Source organism: Protomyctophum parallelum (assembly GCF_964188405.1).
Source record: "Protomyctophum parallelum genome assembly, chromosome: 8".
Taxonomy (NCBI): domain Eukaryota; kingdom Metazoa; phylum Chordata; class Actinopteri; order Myctophiformes; family Myctophidae; genus Protomyctophum; species Protomyctophum parallelum.
In genome coordinates, this window is record NC_139703.1 from 39,303,662 (window position 1) to 39,319,960 (window position 16,299).

Genomic DNA, 16,299 nt, shown 5'->3' on the forward strand with positions numbered 1-16,299 from the left:
ATAGTTGACAGGGAAAACACATGGCTTTTGTTATGTTTTAACCCCAGCATTACATTTTCCATGTGCATATATACGTCAGTGTAATGGGATGTACAGTAGGTGTAGTGTAGGCTAGACAGCTAGGGGTGAGTCCATTTTATGTGTTTTCTGCTTATTTATATGTATATGGCTGTATGTATGACTGTCCGTATGGCTGGTTCGGAGGGTACACTCTAGCCAGACTTTTGTTTATTTCTTGGGTAAGTCAAGGATACCCCCACCTAGTGGTCAATTTCTATATATATAATTACACTGCAGTACCAGCTATGCCCTGATGTGATTTTAATGGATCGTGTTTTGTTTTGTGACTGGAGAAGGTAAGTGTGGTCCTAATGTTGGTGGTTAACGTAGGTATTGTATTATTTTAGGGTTTTGTGTTGTGTTTTTAGAATTTTATAGGTTTCATGTTGTCCTAATGTTTTGGTCAGCGTAGGTCTTTGTATTATTGTTGGTGTTTTGTGTTGTGTTTTGTGAATTCTGCAGGCTTCATGTTTTTCCTAATGTTTGTGGTTAAAGTAGGTCTTGTATTATTTTTGTGTTTTGTGTTGTGTTTTGTGAATTGTGCAGGCTTCATGTGCCCTAATGTTTTGTTCAACGTAGGTCTTGTATTATTTTTGTGTTTTGTGTTGTGTTTTGTGAATTTTGCAGGCTTCATGCTGTCCTAATGTTGGTGGTTAACGTAGGTCTTGTATTATTTTGGTGTGTGGGGTGGTGTTTTGTGAATTCTGCAGGCTTCATGTTTTTCCTAATGTTTGTGGTTAAAGTAGGTCTTGTATTATTTTTGTGTTTTGTGTTGTGTTTTGTGAATTGTGCAGGCTTCATGTGTCCTAATGTTGGTGGTTAACGTAGGTCTTGTATTATTTTTGTGTTTTGTGTTGGGTTTTGTGAATTTTGCAGGCTTCATGTTTGTCCTAATGTTTTGTTCAACGTAGGTCTTGTATTATTTTTGTGTTTTGTGTTGGGTTTTGTGAATTTTGCAGGCTTCATGTTTGTCCTAATGTTTTGTTCAACGTAGATCTTGTATTATTTTCGTGTTTTGTGTTGTGTTTTGTGAATTTTGCAGGCTTCATGTTTGTCTTAATGTTTTGTTCAACGTAGATCTTGTATTATTTTGGTGTGTTGGGTGGTGTTTTGTGAATTTTACAGGATTCATGTGTCCTAATGTTTTGGTCAACGTAGGTCTTGTATTATTTTTGTGTTTTGTGTTGTGGTTTGTGAATTTTGCAGGCTTCATGCTGTCCTAATGTTGGTGGTTAAAGTAGGTCTTGTATTATTTTTGTGTTTTGTGTTGTGTTTTGTGAATTGTGCAGGCTTCATGTGTCCTAATGTTGGTGGTTAAAGTAGGTCTTGTATTATTTTTGTGTTTTGTGTTGTGTTTTGTGAATTTTGCAGGCTTCATGTTTGTCCTAATGTTTTGTTCAACGTAGATCTTGTATTATTTTTGTGTTTTGTGTTGTGTTTTGTGAATTTTGCAGGCTTCATGCTGTCCTAATGTTGGTGGTTAACGTAGGTCTTGTATTATTTTGGTGTGTGGGGTGGTGTTTTGTGAATTCTGCAGGCTTCATGTTTTTCCTAATGTTTATGGTTAAAGTAGGTCTTGTATTATTTTTGTGTTTTGTGTTGTGTTTTGTGAATTGTGCAGGCTTCATGTGTCCTAATGTTGGTGGTTAACGTAGGTCTTGTATTATTTTTGTGTTTTGTGTTGTGTTTTGTGAATTTTGCAGGCTTCATGTTTGTCCTAATGTTTTGTTCAACGTAGATCTTGTATTATTTTTGTGTTTTGTGTTGTGTTTGTGAATTTTGCAGGCTTCATGTTTGTCCTAATGTTTTGTTCAACGTAGATCTTGTATTATTTTTGTGTTTTGTGAATTTTGCAGGCTTCATGTTTGTCTTAATGTTTTGTTCAACGTAGATCTTGTATTATTTTGGTGTGTTGGGTGATGTTTTGTGAATTTTACAGGATTCATGTGTCCTAATGTTTTGTTCAACGTAGGTCTTGTATTATTTTTGTGTTTTGTGTTGTGTTTTGTGAATTTTGCAGGCTTCATGCTGTCCTAATGTTGGTGGTTAACGTAGGTCTTATATTATTTTGGTGTGTGGGGTGGTGTTTTGTGAATTCTGCAGGCTTCATGTTTTTCCTAATGTTTGTGGTTAAAGTAGGTCTTGTATTATTTTTGTGTTTTGTGTTGTGTTTTGTGAATTGTGCAGGCTTCATGTGTCCTAATGTTTTGGTCAATGTGGGACTTGTATTATTTTTGTGGTTTTGTGTTGTGTTTTAGAATTTTGCAGGTTTCATGTCGTCCTAATGTTTGTAGTTAACGTAGGTCTTGTATTATTTTAGGTGTTTTGGGTTGTGTTTCTAGAATTTTGTAGGCTTCATGTTTGTCTTAATGTTTTGTTCAACGTAGATCTTGTATTATTTTGGTGTGTTGGGTGGTGTTTTGTGAATTTTACAGGATTCATGTGTCCTAATGTTTTGTTCAACGTAGGTCTTGTATTATTTTTGTGTTTTGTGTTGTGTTTTGTGAATTGTGCAGGCTTCATGTGTCCTAATGTTGGTGGTTAACGTAGGTCTTGTATTATTTTTGTGTTTTGTGTTGTGTTTTGTGAATTTTGCAGGCTTCATGGTTGTCCTAATGTTTTGTTCAACGTATATCTTGTATTATTTTTGTGTTTTGTGTTGTGTTTTGTGAATTTTGCAGGCTTCATGTTTGTCTTAATGTTTTGTTCAACGTAGATCTTGTATTATTTTGGTGTGTTGGGTGGTGTTTTGTGAATTTTACAGGATTCATGTGTCCTAATGTTTTGTTCAACGTAGGTCTTGTATTATTTTTGTGTTTTGTGTTGTGTTTTGTGAATTTTGCTGGCTTCATGCTGTCCTAATGTTGGTGGTTAACGTAGGTCTTGTATTATTTTGGTGTGTGGGGTGGTGTTTTGTGAATTCTGCAGGCTTCATGTGTTTCCTAATGTTTGTGGTTAAAGTAGGTCTTGTATTATTTTTGTGTTTTGTGTTGTGTTTTGTGAATTGTGCAGGCTTCATGTGTCCTAATGTTTTGGTCAATGTGGGACTTGTATTATTTTTGGGGTTTTGTGTTGTGTTTTAGAATTTTACAGGTTTCATGTCGTCCTAATGTTTGTAGTTAACGTAGGTCTTGTATTATTTTCGGTGTTGTGGGTTGTGTTTCTAGAATTTTGTAGGCTTCATGTTGTCCTAATGTTTGTGGTTAACGTAGGGTCTTATATTATTTTGGTGTGTTGTGTTGTGTTTTTTAGAATTTTGTAGGTTTCATGTGTCCTAATGTTGGTGGTTAACGTAGGGTCTTGTATTATTTTGGTGTTTTGTGTTGTGTTTTCAGAATTTTGTAGGTTTCATGTGATCCTAATATTGGTGGTTAACGTAGGGTCTTGTATTATTTTGGTGTTTTATGTTGTGTTTTCAGAATTTTGTAGGTTTCATGTGGTCCTAATAGTGGTGGTTAACGTAGGGTCTTGTATTATTTTTGGTGTTTTGTGTTGTGTTTTTAGAATTTTACAGGTTTTCATGTGTACTAATGTTGGTGGTTAACGTAGGGTCTTGTATTATTTATGGTGTTTTGTGTTGTGTTTTTGTGAATCTTGTAGTTTTCATGTTTGTCCTAATGTTTGTGGTCAACGTAGGACTTATATTATTTTTGGTGTTTTGTGTTGTGTTTTTAGAATTTTGCAGGCTTCATGTTTTCCTAATATTGTTTCATGTTTTCCTAATAGTGGTGGTTAACGTAGGGTCTTGTATTATTTTGGTGTTTTGTGTTGTGTTTTTAGAATTTTGTAGGTTTCATGTGGTCCTAGTGTTGGTGGTTAACGTAGGGTCTTGTATTATTGTTTTTAGAATTTTTACAGGATTCATGTTTTCCTAATAGTGGTGGTTAACGTAAGGTCTTGTATTATTTTGGTGTTTTGTGTTGTGTTTTCAGAATTTTGTTTGTTTCATATGGTCCTAATAGTGGTGGTTAACGTAGGGTCTTGTATTATTTTGGTGTTTTGTGTTGTGTTTTTTAGAATTTTGTAGGTTTCATGTGTTCCTAATGTTTTGGGTTAACGTAGATCTTGTATTATTTTGGGGTTTTGTGTTGTGTTTTTAGAATTTTACAGGATTCATGTTTTCCTAATGTTTTGGGGTTAACGTAGGTCTTGTATTATTTTTGGTGTTTTGTGTTGTGTTTTAGAATTTTGTAGGATTCATGTTGTTCTAATGTTTTGGTCAACGTAGGGTCTTGTATTATTTTTAGTGTTTTGTGTTGTGTTTTGTGAATTTTTACAGGATTCATGGTTTCCTAAGGTTTGTGGTTAACGTAGGTTCTTGTATTATTTTGGTGTTTTGTGTTGTGTTTTTAGAATTTTACAGGATTCATGTAGTCCTATATTTTGTTCAACGTAGGTCTTGTATTATTTTTGGTGTTTTGGGTTGTGTTTTGTGAATTTTGTAGAATTCATGTTCTAATGTTTTGGTCAACGTAGGACTTGTATTATTTTCGGTGTTTTGTGTTGTGTTTTAGAATTTTGTAGGTTTCATGTAGTCCTAATGTTTGGTGTTAACGTAGGGTCTTGTATTATTTTTAGTGTTTTGTGTTGTGTTTTGTGAGTTTTACAGGATTCATGGTTTCCTAAGGTTTGTGGTTAACCTAGGTTCTTGTATTATTTTGGTGTTTTGTGTTGTGTTTTTAGAATTTTACAGGATTCATGTTTTTCCTAATGTTTTGGGTTAACGTAGGTCTTGTATTATTTTTGGTGTTTTGTGTTGTATTTTAGAATTTTACAGGCTTCATGTTGGCCTAATGTTTGTGGTTAGCGTAGGGTCTTGTATTATTTTTGGTGGGTTGTGTGGTGTTTTGTGAATTTACAGGCTTCATGTTGTCCTAATGTTTTTGTATAACGTATGTCTTGTATTATTTTGGGGGTATGAGAGAGAATATTATATTATTACAACACGCCGCGTGAATCCTGTAAAATTCTAAAAACACAACACAAAACACCAAAATAATACAAGAACCTAGGTTAACCACAAACCTTAGGAAACCATGAATCCTGTAAAACTCACAAAACACAACACAAAACACTAAAAATAATACAAGACCCTACGTTAACACCAAACATTAGGACTACATGAAACCTACAAAATTCTAAAACACAACACAAAACACCGAAAATAATACAAGTCCTACGTTGACCAAAACATTAGAACATGAATTCTACAAAATTCACAAAACACAACCCAAAACACCAAAAATAATACAAGACCTACGTTGAACAAAATATAGGACTACATGAATCCTGTAAAATTCTAAAAACACAACACAAAACACCAAAATAATACAAGAACCTACGTTAACCACAAACCTTAGGAAACCATGAATCCTGTAAAAATTCACAAAACACAACACAAAACACTAAAAATAATACAAGACCCTACGTTGACCAAAACATTAGAACAACATGAATCCTACAAAATTCTAAAACACAACACAAAACACCAAAAATAATACAAGACCTACGTTAACCCCAAAACATTAGGAAAACATGAATCCTGTAAAATTCTAAAAACACAACACAAAACCCCAAAATAATACAAGATCTACGTTAACCCAAAACATTAGGAACACATGAAACCTACAAAATTCTAAAAAACACAACACAAAACACCAAAATAATACAAGACCCTACGTTAACCACCACTATTAGGACCATATGAAACAAACAAAATTCTGAAAACACAACACAAAACACCAAAATAATACAAGACCTTACGTTAACCACCACTATTAGGAAAACATGAATCCTGTAAAAATTCTAAAAACAATAATACAAGACCCTACGTTAACCACCAACACTAGGACCACATGAAACCTACAAAATTCTAAAAACACAACACAAAACACCAAAATAATACAAGACCCTACGTTAACCACCACTATTAGGAAAACATGAAACAATATTAGGAAAACATGAAGCCTGCAAAATTCTAAAAACACAACACAAAACACCAAAAATAATATAAGTCCTACGTTGACCACAAACATTAGGACAAACATGAAAACTACAAGATTCACAAAAACACAACACAAAACACCATAAATAATACAAGACCCTACGTTAACCACCAACATTAGTACACATGAAAACCTGTAAAATTCTAAAAACACAACACAAAACACCAAAAATAATACAAGACCCTACGTTAACCACCACTATTAGGACCACATGAAACCTACAAAATTCTGAAAACACAACATAAAACACCAAAATAATACAAGACCCTACGTTAACCACCAATATTAGGATCACATGAAACCTACAAAATTCTGAAAACACAACACAAAACACCAAAATAATACAAGACCCTACGTTAACCACCAACATTAGGACACATGAAACCTACAAAATTCTAAAAAACACAACACAACACACCAAAATAATATAAGACCCTACGTTAACCACCAACATTAGGACCACATGAAACCTGTAAAATTCTAAAACACAACACAAAAACACCAAAAATAATACAAGATCTACGTTAACCCAAAACATTAGGAACACATGAAACCTACAAAATTCTAAAACACAACACAAAACCCCAAAAATAATACAAGTCCCACATTGACCAAAACATTAGGACACATGAAGCCTGCACAATTCACAAAACACAACACAAAACACAAAAATAATACAAGACCTACTTTAACCACCAACATTAGGACAGCATGAAGCCTGCAAAATTCACAAAACACAACACAAAACACAAAAATAATACAAGACCTACGTTAACCCAAAACCTTAGGAAAACATGAATCCTGCAAAATTCACAAAACACAACACAAAACACCAAAATAATACAAGACCCTACGTTAACCACAAACATTAGGACAACATGAAGCCTACAAAATTCTAGAAACACAACCCACAACACCGAAAATAATACAAGACCTACGTTAACTACAAACATTAGGACGACATGAAACCTGTAAAATTCTAAAACACAACACAAAACCCCAAAAATAATACAAGTCCCACATTGACCAAAACATTAGGACACATGAAGCCTGCACAATTCACAAAACACAACACAAAACACAAAAATAATACAAGACCTACTTTAACCACAAACATTAGGAAACACATGAAGCCTGCAGAATTCACAAAACACCACCCCACACACCAAAATAATACAAGACCTACGTTAACCACCAACATTAGGACAGCATGAAGCCAGCAAAATTCACAAAACACAACACAAAACACAAAAATAATACAAGACCTACGTTGAACAAAACATTAGGACACATGAATCCTGTAAAATTCACAAAACACCACCCAACACACCAAAATAATACAAGATCTACGTTGAACAAAACATTAAGACAAACATGAAGCCTGCAAAATTCACAAAACACAACACAAAACACAAAAATAATACAAGATATACGTTGAACAAAACATTAGGACAACCATGAAGCCTGCAAAATTCACAAAACACAACACAAAACACAAAAATAATACAAGACCTACGTTAACCACCAACATTAGGACACATGAAGCCTGCACAATTCACAAAACACAACACAAAACACAAAAATAATACAAGACCTACGTTGAACAAAACATTAGGACACATGAATCCTGTAAAATTCACAAAACACCACCCAACACACCAAAATAATACAAGATCTACGTTGAACAAAACATTAAGACAAACATGAAGCCTACAAAATTCTAGAAACACAACCCAAAACACCTAAAATAATACAAGACCTACGTTAACTACAAACATTAGGACGACATGAAACCTGCAAAATTCTAAAACACAACACAAAACCACAAAAATAATACAAGTCCCACATTGACCAAAACATTAGGACACATGAAGCCTGCACAATTCACAAAACACAACACAAAACACAAAAATAATACAAGACCTACTTTAACCACAAACATTAGGAAAAACATGAAGCCTGCAGAATTCACAAAACACCACCCCACACACCAAAATAATATAAGACCTACGTTAACCACCAACATTAGGACAGCATGAAGCCTGCAAAATTCACAAAACACAACACAAAACACAAAAATAATACAAGACCTACGTTGAACAAAACATTAGGACACATGAATCCTGTAAAATTCACAAAACATCACCCAACACACCAAAATAATACAAGATCTACGTTGAACAAAACATTAAGACAAACATGAAGCCTGCAAAATTCACAAAACACAAAAATAATACAAGATCTACGTTGAACAAAACATTAGGACAAACATGAAGCCTGCAAAATTCACAAACACAACACAAAACACAAAAATAATACAAGATCTACGTTGAACAAAACATTAGGACAAACATGAAGCCTGCAAAATTCACAAAACACAACACAAAACACAAAAATAATACAAGACCTACGTTAACCACCAACATTAGGACACATGAAGCCTGCACAATTCACAAAACACAACACAAAACACAAAAATAATACAAGACCTACTTTAACCATAAACATTAGGAAAAACATGAAGCCTGCAGAATTCACAAAACACCACCCCACACACCAAAATAATACAAGACCTACGTTAACCACCAACATTAGGACAGCATGAAGCCTGCAAAATTCACAAAACACAACACAAAACACAAAAATAATACAAGATCTACGTTGAACAAAACATTAGGACAAACATGAAGCCTGCAAAATTCACAAAACACAACACAAAACACAAAAATAATACAAGACCTACTTTAACCACCAACATTAGGACACATGAAGCCTGCACAATTCACAAAACACAACACAAAACACAAAAATAATACAAGACCTACTTTAACCACCAACATTAGGACAGCATGAAGCCTGCAAAATTCACAAACCACAACACAAAACACAAAAATAATACAAGACCTACGTTGACCAAAACATTAGGACACATGAATCCTGTAAAATTCACAAAACACCACCCAACACACCAAAATAATACAAGATCTACGTTGAACAAAACATTAAGACAAACATGAAGCCTGCAAAATTCACAAAACACAACACAAAACACGAAAATAATACAAGATCTACGTTGAACAAAACATTAAGACAAACATGAAGCCTGCAAAATTCACAAAACACAACACAAAACACAAAAATAATACAAGATCTACGTTGAACAAAACATTAGGACAAACATGAAGCCTGCAAAATTCACAAAACCCAACACAAAACACAAAAATAATACAAGACCTACGTTGAACAAAACATTAGGACAAACATGAAGCCTGCAAAATTCACAAAACCCAACACAAAACACAAAAATAATACAAGACCTACGTTAACCACCAACATTAGGACACATGAAGCCTGCACAATTCACAAAACACAACACAAAACACAAAAATAATACAAGACCTACTTTAACCACAAACATTAGGAAAAACATGAAGCCTGCAGAATTCACAAAACACCACCCCACACACCAAAATAATACAAGACCTACGTTAACCACCAACATTAGGACAGCATGAAGCCTGCAAAATTCACAAAACACAACACAAAACACAAAAATAATACAAGACCTACGTTGAACAAAACATTAGGGCACATGAAGCCTGCACAATTCACAAAACACAACACAAAACACAAAAATAATACAAGACCTACTTTAACCACAAACATTAGGAAAAACATGAAGCCTGCAGAATTCACAAAACACAACACAAAACACCAACAATAATACAAAGACCTACGCTGACCAAAACATTAGGACAACATGAAACCTATAAAATTCTAAAAACACAACACAAAACCCTAAAATAATACAATACCTACGTTAACCACCAACATTAGGACCACACTTACCTTCTCCAGTCACAAAACAAAACACGATCCATTAAAATCACATCAGGGCATAGCTGGTACTGCAGTGTAATTATATATATAGAAATTGACCACTAGGTGGGGGTATCCTTGACTTACCCAAGAAATAAACAAAAGTCTGGCTAGAGTGTACCCTCCGAACCAGCCATACGGACAGTCATACATACAGCCATATACATATAAATAAGCAGAAAAAACATAAAATGGACTCACCCCTAGCTGTCTAGCCTACACTACACCTACTGTACATCCCATTACACTGACGTATATATGCACATGGAAAATGTAATGCTGGGGTTAAAACATAACAAAAGCCATGTGTTTTCCCTGTCAACTATCAGCTGTTGTCAGCTGTCAGCTGTCATCTGTCACCTGTCAACTGTCACCTGTCACATGTCACATACCACTTTCAATGATAAGGGACCCCCCATCCTTGTGTCCCCCTCATGTATTATGCATACAAGCCACATCAAAGATAAGGACCCCCACCCCCCTGGTGTTAATCTAATTAACACATACTAACACAGCGACTGTGTTTTGACGGGGGTTTACAAGTTACAATAGCCACCTGGCACTTGAAAGGAGTGGAGAGAGCCCCCACCCTTGTTTACACAACACCCCTGTTTTTTAAAATCTAATTAACACATTCTGATGTCCACCTGGCACTTGAAACGGATTCTCAATAGCCACCTGGCACTTGAAAGGAGTGGAGAGAGCCCCCCACCCTTGTTTACACAACACCCCTGTTTTTTAAAATCTAATTAACACATTCTGATGTCCACCTGGCACTTGAAACGGATTCTCAATAGCCACCTGGCACTTGAAAGGAGTGGAGAGAGCCCCCACCCCTGTTTACACAACACCCTTTGAAAACTGCCAGATGTCAGTTCAAAGGAATGGAGAGCCCTATTGTTTCCTTTTCACACCTGTATGCGGAATCTCTGCACCTGGCCCCGGTTGCCGGCAAGGCAGGGACATGTCACAGGGAGATGCATGGAGGAAGGGAGGGAACACACACACACACACACACACACACACACACACTGTCATGGAAAATGTGCGATTAACTTTCATTATTTAATAACACTATGGTAATTATATTTATGATATATATATATAATATGATTTATGATTTATGGAATGTATGGAATTCAAGGAATGTAAATAATTGAATGCATAAATTAATTACTCATTTGCATAATTTATGCATTAATTGACTCAGTGGCGCCCCCAGTGGTCAAAAAGGGTGGTGAACCCCCACCCAACTATACTACTTGCATTACAAATAATCCTGTTAAATTACAAGATTACCTTCTGAGAAATGTAATTTGTTAGATTATTTTTGCGTTACCGACGATTAAAACCCACCCTCGAGAAGAAAGAAATGCTGCCTACCCCTACCAGTGTTGTGGAGCTGCTGCTTCAGCAATTTCCACAATACATCAAAAAATAGTGTGAATACTTCCACAGCCTTACTAAAGGATAAACTCTGTCTTCTCTCAATCTCATGTCGTGTACACACGTGTTGACAACGGAATGTGTAAACAAGAGCCGTGGTGTCATACCAGAAGTGGTGACCTAGTGAATCCCGTATGACCCGGCCCGGGATCAAACCCCCGACATCCCAGTCTCATGGCGGACACTCTTAACCACAAGGCCACTGAGCTGGTATATGTTTTGTTGATGGCAAATTGTTAATACATAACTAAGTAGTTAATTCTCTCAACTGTTCCTTCAATCTTATAGGATCGTGACAAGAGCTTCACACGGGGCAGCGAGCAGTACGTGCGTCCGTGCGGATGGAGACGCATCGTCCTGCGCGTGGTGGGAAAGTATGACGGTGGAGAAGCGTGGCTCGGCACTGGGAGCGGCGCCTGGCCAGTCTCCTACCATAGCAACGACATGGACGGCACCCCCGGACTCATGCTCCCCCGCCGGGGGATTTTAGGCGCGGCTGCAGCCTCTCTCACCACCGGAGAGACGAGGGGCAGGGGCGTGTACTCGACGCCGGACGTCAAGATGGCAGAGAAGTACTGCAAGACGTTTAAGTCCCAGCTAGACGGGAACACCTACAAGGTGGTCCTTCAGAACCGGATCAACCCGGAGAAGAGGCAGCGGTGTCAGAGAGAAGGCTACTGGGTGGTCTACGTGCCCCACGGCGCTAATGGCGCACAGACGAGAGCAATAGTGCAGGAATCTCTCCGCCCCTATTGCATGCTGCTGAAACAGCTGTGAACCTAAAGCTGAGGAGTCTGCTCATGTCCCATGTGACGGACAAGAGTAGGCCTATGCAGGTTTCTTTTTTCTGGCCAACACCAGTTTGCATTTATTATTTTACCTTCGATTTACCTTGTATCTCTCTCTCTCTGTTTCTGGCACAACAGCGCCACTTTTGGTACTCATTGGTACTGGTGCTCATAGTCACACAAATGAACACGCACGGTTGATACGGACATTGCTGTTTTTTGGAGTGGTTGCAAAAATCAAAAATGGCAAGGGGACATGACAATGACAACATTAATTATACTTGATAACTTCTCTTCTCTCTCTATTTGTGTTATTACTACATAACATGTGGAAAGATGGTTTGGTGTGGTCTTTCTATTCTGTCAATTACACAATTTGCAATCAAATCAGTTCCTACATTTTCTCTATTGTGAATAATTATTTGCAATTAGCACATTCAGTCTGTCTTGTCTGACGGTCTGCCTGCCATGAAATAAACACTCAGAATAAACTACATTTGTCAGGTTCACTTGAGCTGGATGTTTTTTTTTTTTTTCATTTCGTGAAAAATGAACATTTTGTCAGGTGGTTTCTTCCAGACAGCAGATATATCTAATATAATTCAGCAAACCGAGCGCCATGTCTGTTACCGTTTAGAGGTTTGTTTGCTGTGCAGACCGTATTACACAAAATATACACCCAACGAACAGGCCTGAATAAACAACGGAGGGCTCAGTGTTTTCAAACATTACAGCCTAGTAGAGGTTCAGGCCACCCATGTCACACATCCATCCGACAACATGTGCCCATATATGGAGATCACTGATGTCATCAGTATATGCCCATATATGGAGATCACTGATGTCATCAGTATATGCCCATGCCCATATTTGACCATGCCTCCACTTGAGACAATATATGAAGCTGAGTGACGTCTTTGCGCCTCATAATTAATTGTTTAGAGAAAGATGCAGTGATTTAAGGTTAACAACGTTAGATACAGAGATGGCGACACAGAGAAAGACACAGAGAAACACAGAGCAAGCCAGAAGCACAATAACAGAGATATCAGAGATTACCGTAGACTGAGAGAGAGACAGAATTCAACATGGCGGGCAACAAGTCTGGATCGACACCCGGGGTCGGACAGCCTCATCTGTCCAGACAGGATTTAAACACTCTGGATGTATCAACGCTGACCCCTCTCTCTCCCGAGGTCATCAGCAGGCAGCCCACTATCAACATCGGAACCATTGGCCACGTGGCCCACGGGAAGTCCACGGTGGTGAAGGCCATCTCCGGCGTGCACACCGTCAGGTTCAAGAACGAGCTGGAAAGGAACATCACCATCAAGCTCGGATATGCCAACTCCAAGGTGTACAAGCTGGACGACTGTCCGAGGCCAGAGTGCTACAGGTCGTGTGGGAGCAGCACCCCGGACGAGTTCCCCACGGACATCCCCGGCACCAAGGGCAACTTCAAGCTGGTCAGACACGTCTCGTTCGTGGACTGTCCGGGCCACGACATTCTGATGGCCACGATGTTGAACGGAGCCGCCGTCATGGACGCGGCCCTCCTGCTGATCTCGGCCAACGAGCCGTGTCCCCAGCCGCAGACACAGGAGCACCTGGCGGCCATCGAGATCATGAAGCTCAAACACATTCTGATCCTGCAGAACAAGATCGACCTGGTGAAGGAGACCGAGGCCAAGGCGCAGTATGAGCAGATCCTCAAGTTCATAGAGGGCACCGTGGCCGAGGGCGCCCCCATCATTCCCTTCTCGGCCCAGCTCAAGTACAACATAGACGTGGTGTGCGAGTACATCGTCAAAAAGATCCCGGTGCCAATCAGAGACTTCACCTCGGAGCCCAGACTCATCGTCATCAGATCGTTTGACGTGAACAAGCCTGGGTGCGATGTAGATGACCTGAAAGGTGGTGTCGCCGGAGGCAGCATTATAAAGGGCGTGCTCAAACTGGGTCAGGAGGTGGAGGTGCGTCCGGGAATCGTGACCAAAGACGCGGAAGGGAAGCTGAAGTGCAAGCCGATCATCTCCAAGATCGTCTCCCTGTTTGCCGAGCACAACGACCTGCAGTATGCCGTGCCGGGGGGCCTCATCGGCGTGGGCACTAAGATCGACCCGACGCTGTGCCGAGCAGATCGTATGGTGGGTCAGATGCTGGGCGCTGTCGGAGCGCTGCCCGAGATCTTCTCCGAGCTGCAGATCTCTTGCTTCATCATGCGGAGGCTGCTGGGCGTCCGCATCGAGGGAGACGCCAAGAAAGGCGCCAGGGTCCAGAAGCTAAGCAAGAACGAGATGCTGATGGTGAACATCGGTTCGTTGTCCACGGGAGGCCGCGTGAGCGCCACCAAGGACGGCCTGGCCAAGATCGTCCTGACCAACCCCGTCTGCACGGAGGTCGGTGAGAAGATCGCCCTGAGTCGCCGCGTGGAAAAACATTGGCGTCTGATTGGCTGGGGCGAGATCCTGAAAGGTGTGACTATCACGCCAACAGTGGACAACAATTGAGGAGAATTGTGGCCATATAAATATATAAGATCACACTATTCATGCACAAAAAGAGGTCGAAGGGAGTGGAGTGCCAGTGGTCAGTTAAGACTCAATCCCAAGGCTTCTTTGTGCTGTTATGCTTAGGGGTAGGGTCGGACAAACACTACGCTCCCGAAGGGAGTCAAGGGAAGAAACGAAAGATTGTGATCATCTCAATAATTTTGATGACGTCGACATGCAGCGCTAAGTACATTTTAATATAAGATACATTTTATAGTTGTTTTTGAGTGGTGCAGCCACTGCAATGCGCAGCTATGTGATTCCCTGTACGTGTCCCTGTGTCTGTCCCAGCACGGAAATAGTATTTGTTGACCACCGAGTGTCACTGTTGCACAGCCTAACAAAAATAGTGTGAATACTTCCACAGCCTTACTAAAAGATAAAACTGTAAAAAAGAAACTCTGTAAAACTGTCAATCTCATGTCATTTCACACACGTAACGGCATGTGTAAACAAGACGCACGCACGCACGCACGCACACACACACAGGCCAGAGAGGAGGGATAGTACAGTAGTACAGCACCACTCAGTTCAGATGGGTCTGATTTCCCTTTTTTTTGCAAGAAGAAAAATGTAATCATAATAACTGGGAAATATTATTCCTGAAGAAACAGTGCGGGCTCAGTAGCTTGCTAATCGATGACACTTGTGTGAAGTGAGCGCTGCTCTTATCGTCATACATCATAAATCACATTCCGTGCTCAGCCAATGAAATCATCTCTAATTTTGGCAATATCAATGGCTTCTATTGGTTGGCCCACGTGACATCACAGCCCACGGCCCTGGGGATAATTACGATAACAATAATGGACTCTCTATACTTGAGCCCACGATAATAAAAATCACACCCGTGTGAAGTGAGGGGCGCTAATACATTAAAGTCTATAACTCATGTGATGTAATGGTAATGTAAAACAAACGGTGCCAGACAAATGGCCTTGACCCCTAATAAACATAGCTGCAGCCTGTAAGCAGCAATAACATGTCCAACAGGTCCAAGCCATAAAAGCTATAAGTAATATGCACAATACGCCATAGAAATACTGAAGACCATGCAATTAACACCGCAGTAAATTTCAGGTTGGAGACGAGAGAAGTTCAGTTACACGAGAGATACCGCTGCTCCTTCGCCTGGAAAGGAGTCAGCTGAGGTGGTTCTGGCATCTTGTTAGGATGCCTCTCGGGCGCCTCCCTAGGGAGGTCCTCGACGCACGTCCCACTGGGAGGAGACCCCGGGGCAGACCAAGGCGCAGTTGGAGGAAATACATCGACTCACTGGCCTTGGAACGTCTCGGAATCCCCCAGGAGGAAGTCACTAATGTTGCTCTGGAGAGGGAAGTCTGGAGCTCTTTGGTGGAGCTGTTGCCCCCGTGACCCAACTACGGATAAGCGGACCCGGGTCCATTTGGTTTCATTTTACGCCAACATACATTATTGTTAAACATCTGCATTACTTAATTTACAAGAAGTCTACAGAATTAGAGAATTTCGAAATATTGATATTGTGAGCAATGTTTGCCTGTACCACATCAATACAGCATGGAATTGTGGACAAAAACTCAGTGATCA

The 16,299-nt window shown here is 39.4% G+C and overlaps 1 protein-coding gene across 1 annotated transcript; it reads left to right on the forward strand.

Moving 5' to 3' along the window:
• Positions 1-13,266: 13,266 nt before the first annotated feature.
• On the forward strand, positions 13,267-14,688 carry LOC310863676 (eukaryotic translation initiation factor 2 subunit 3-like; the record flags this gene model as incomplete). Its single annotated transcript, XM_083772174.1, has 1 exon — positions 13,267-14,688. The coding sequence occupies one exon, from the start codon at positions 13,267-13,269 to the stop codon at positions 14,686-14,688; it is 1,422 nt and encodes a 473-aa protein (XP_083628300.1).
• Between the last annotated feature and the right edge of the window lie 1,611 nt (positions 14,689-16,299).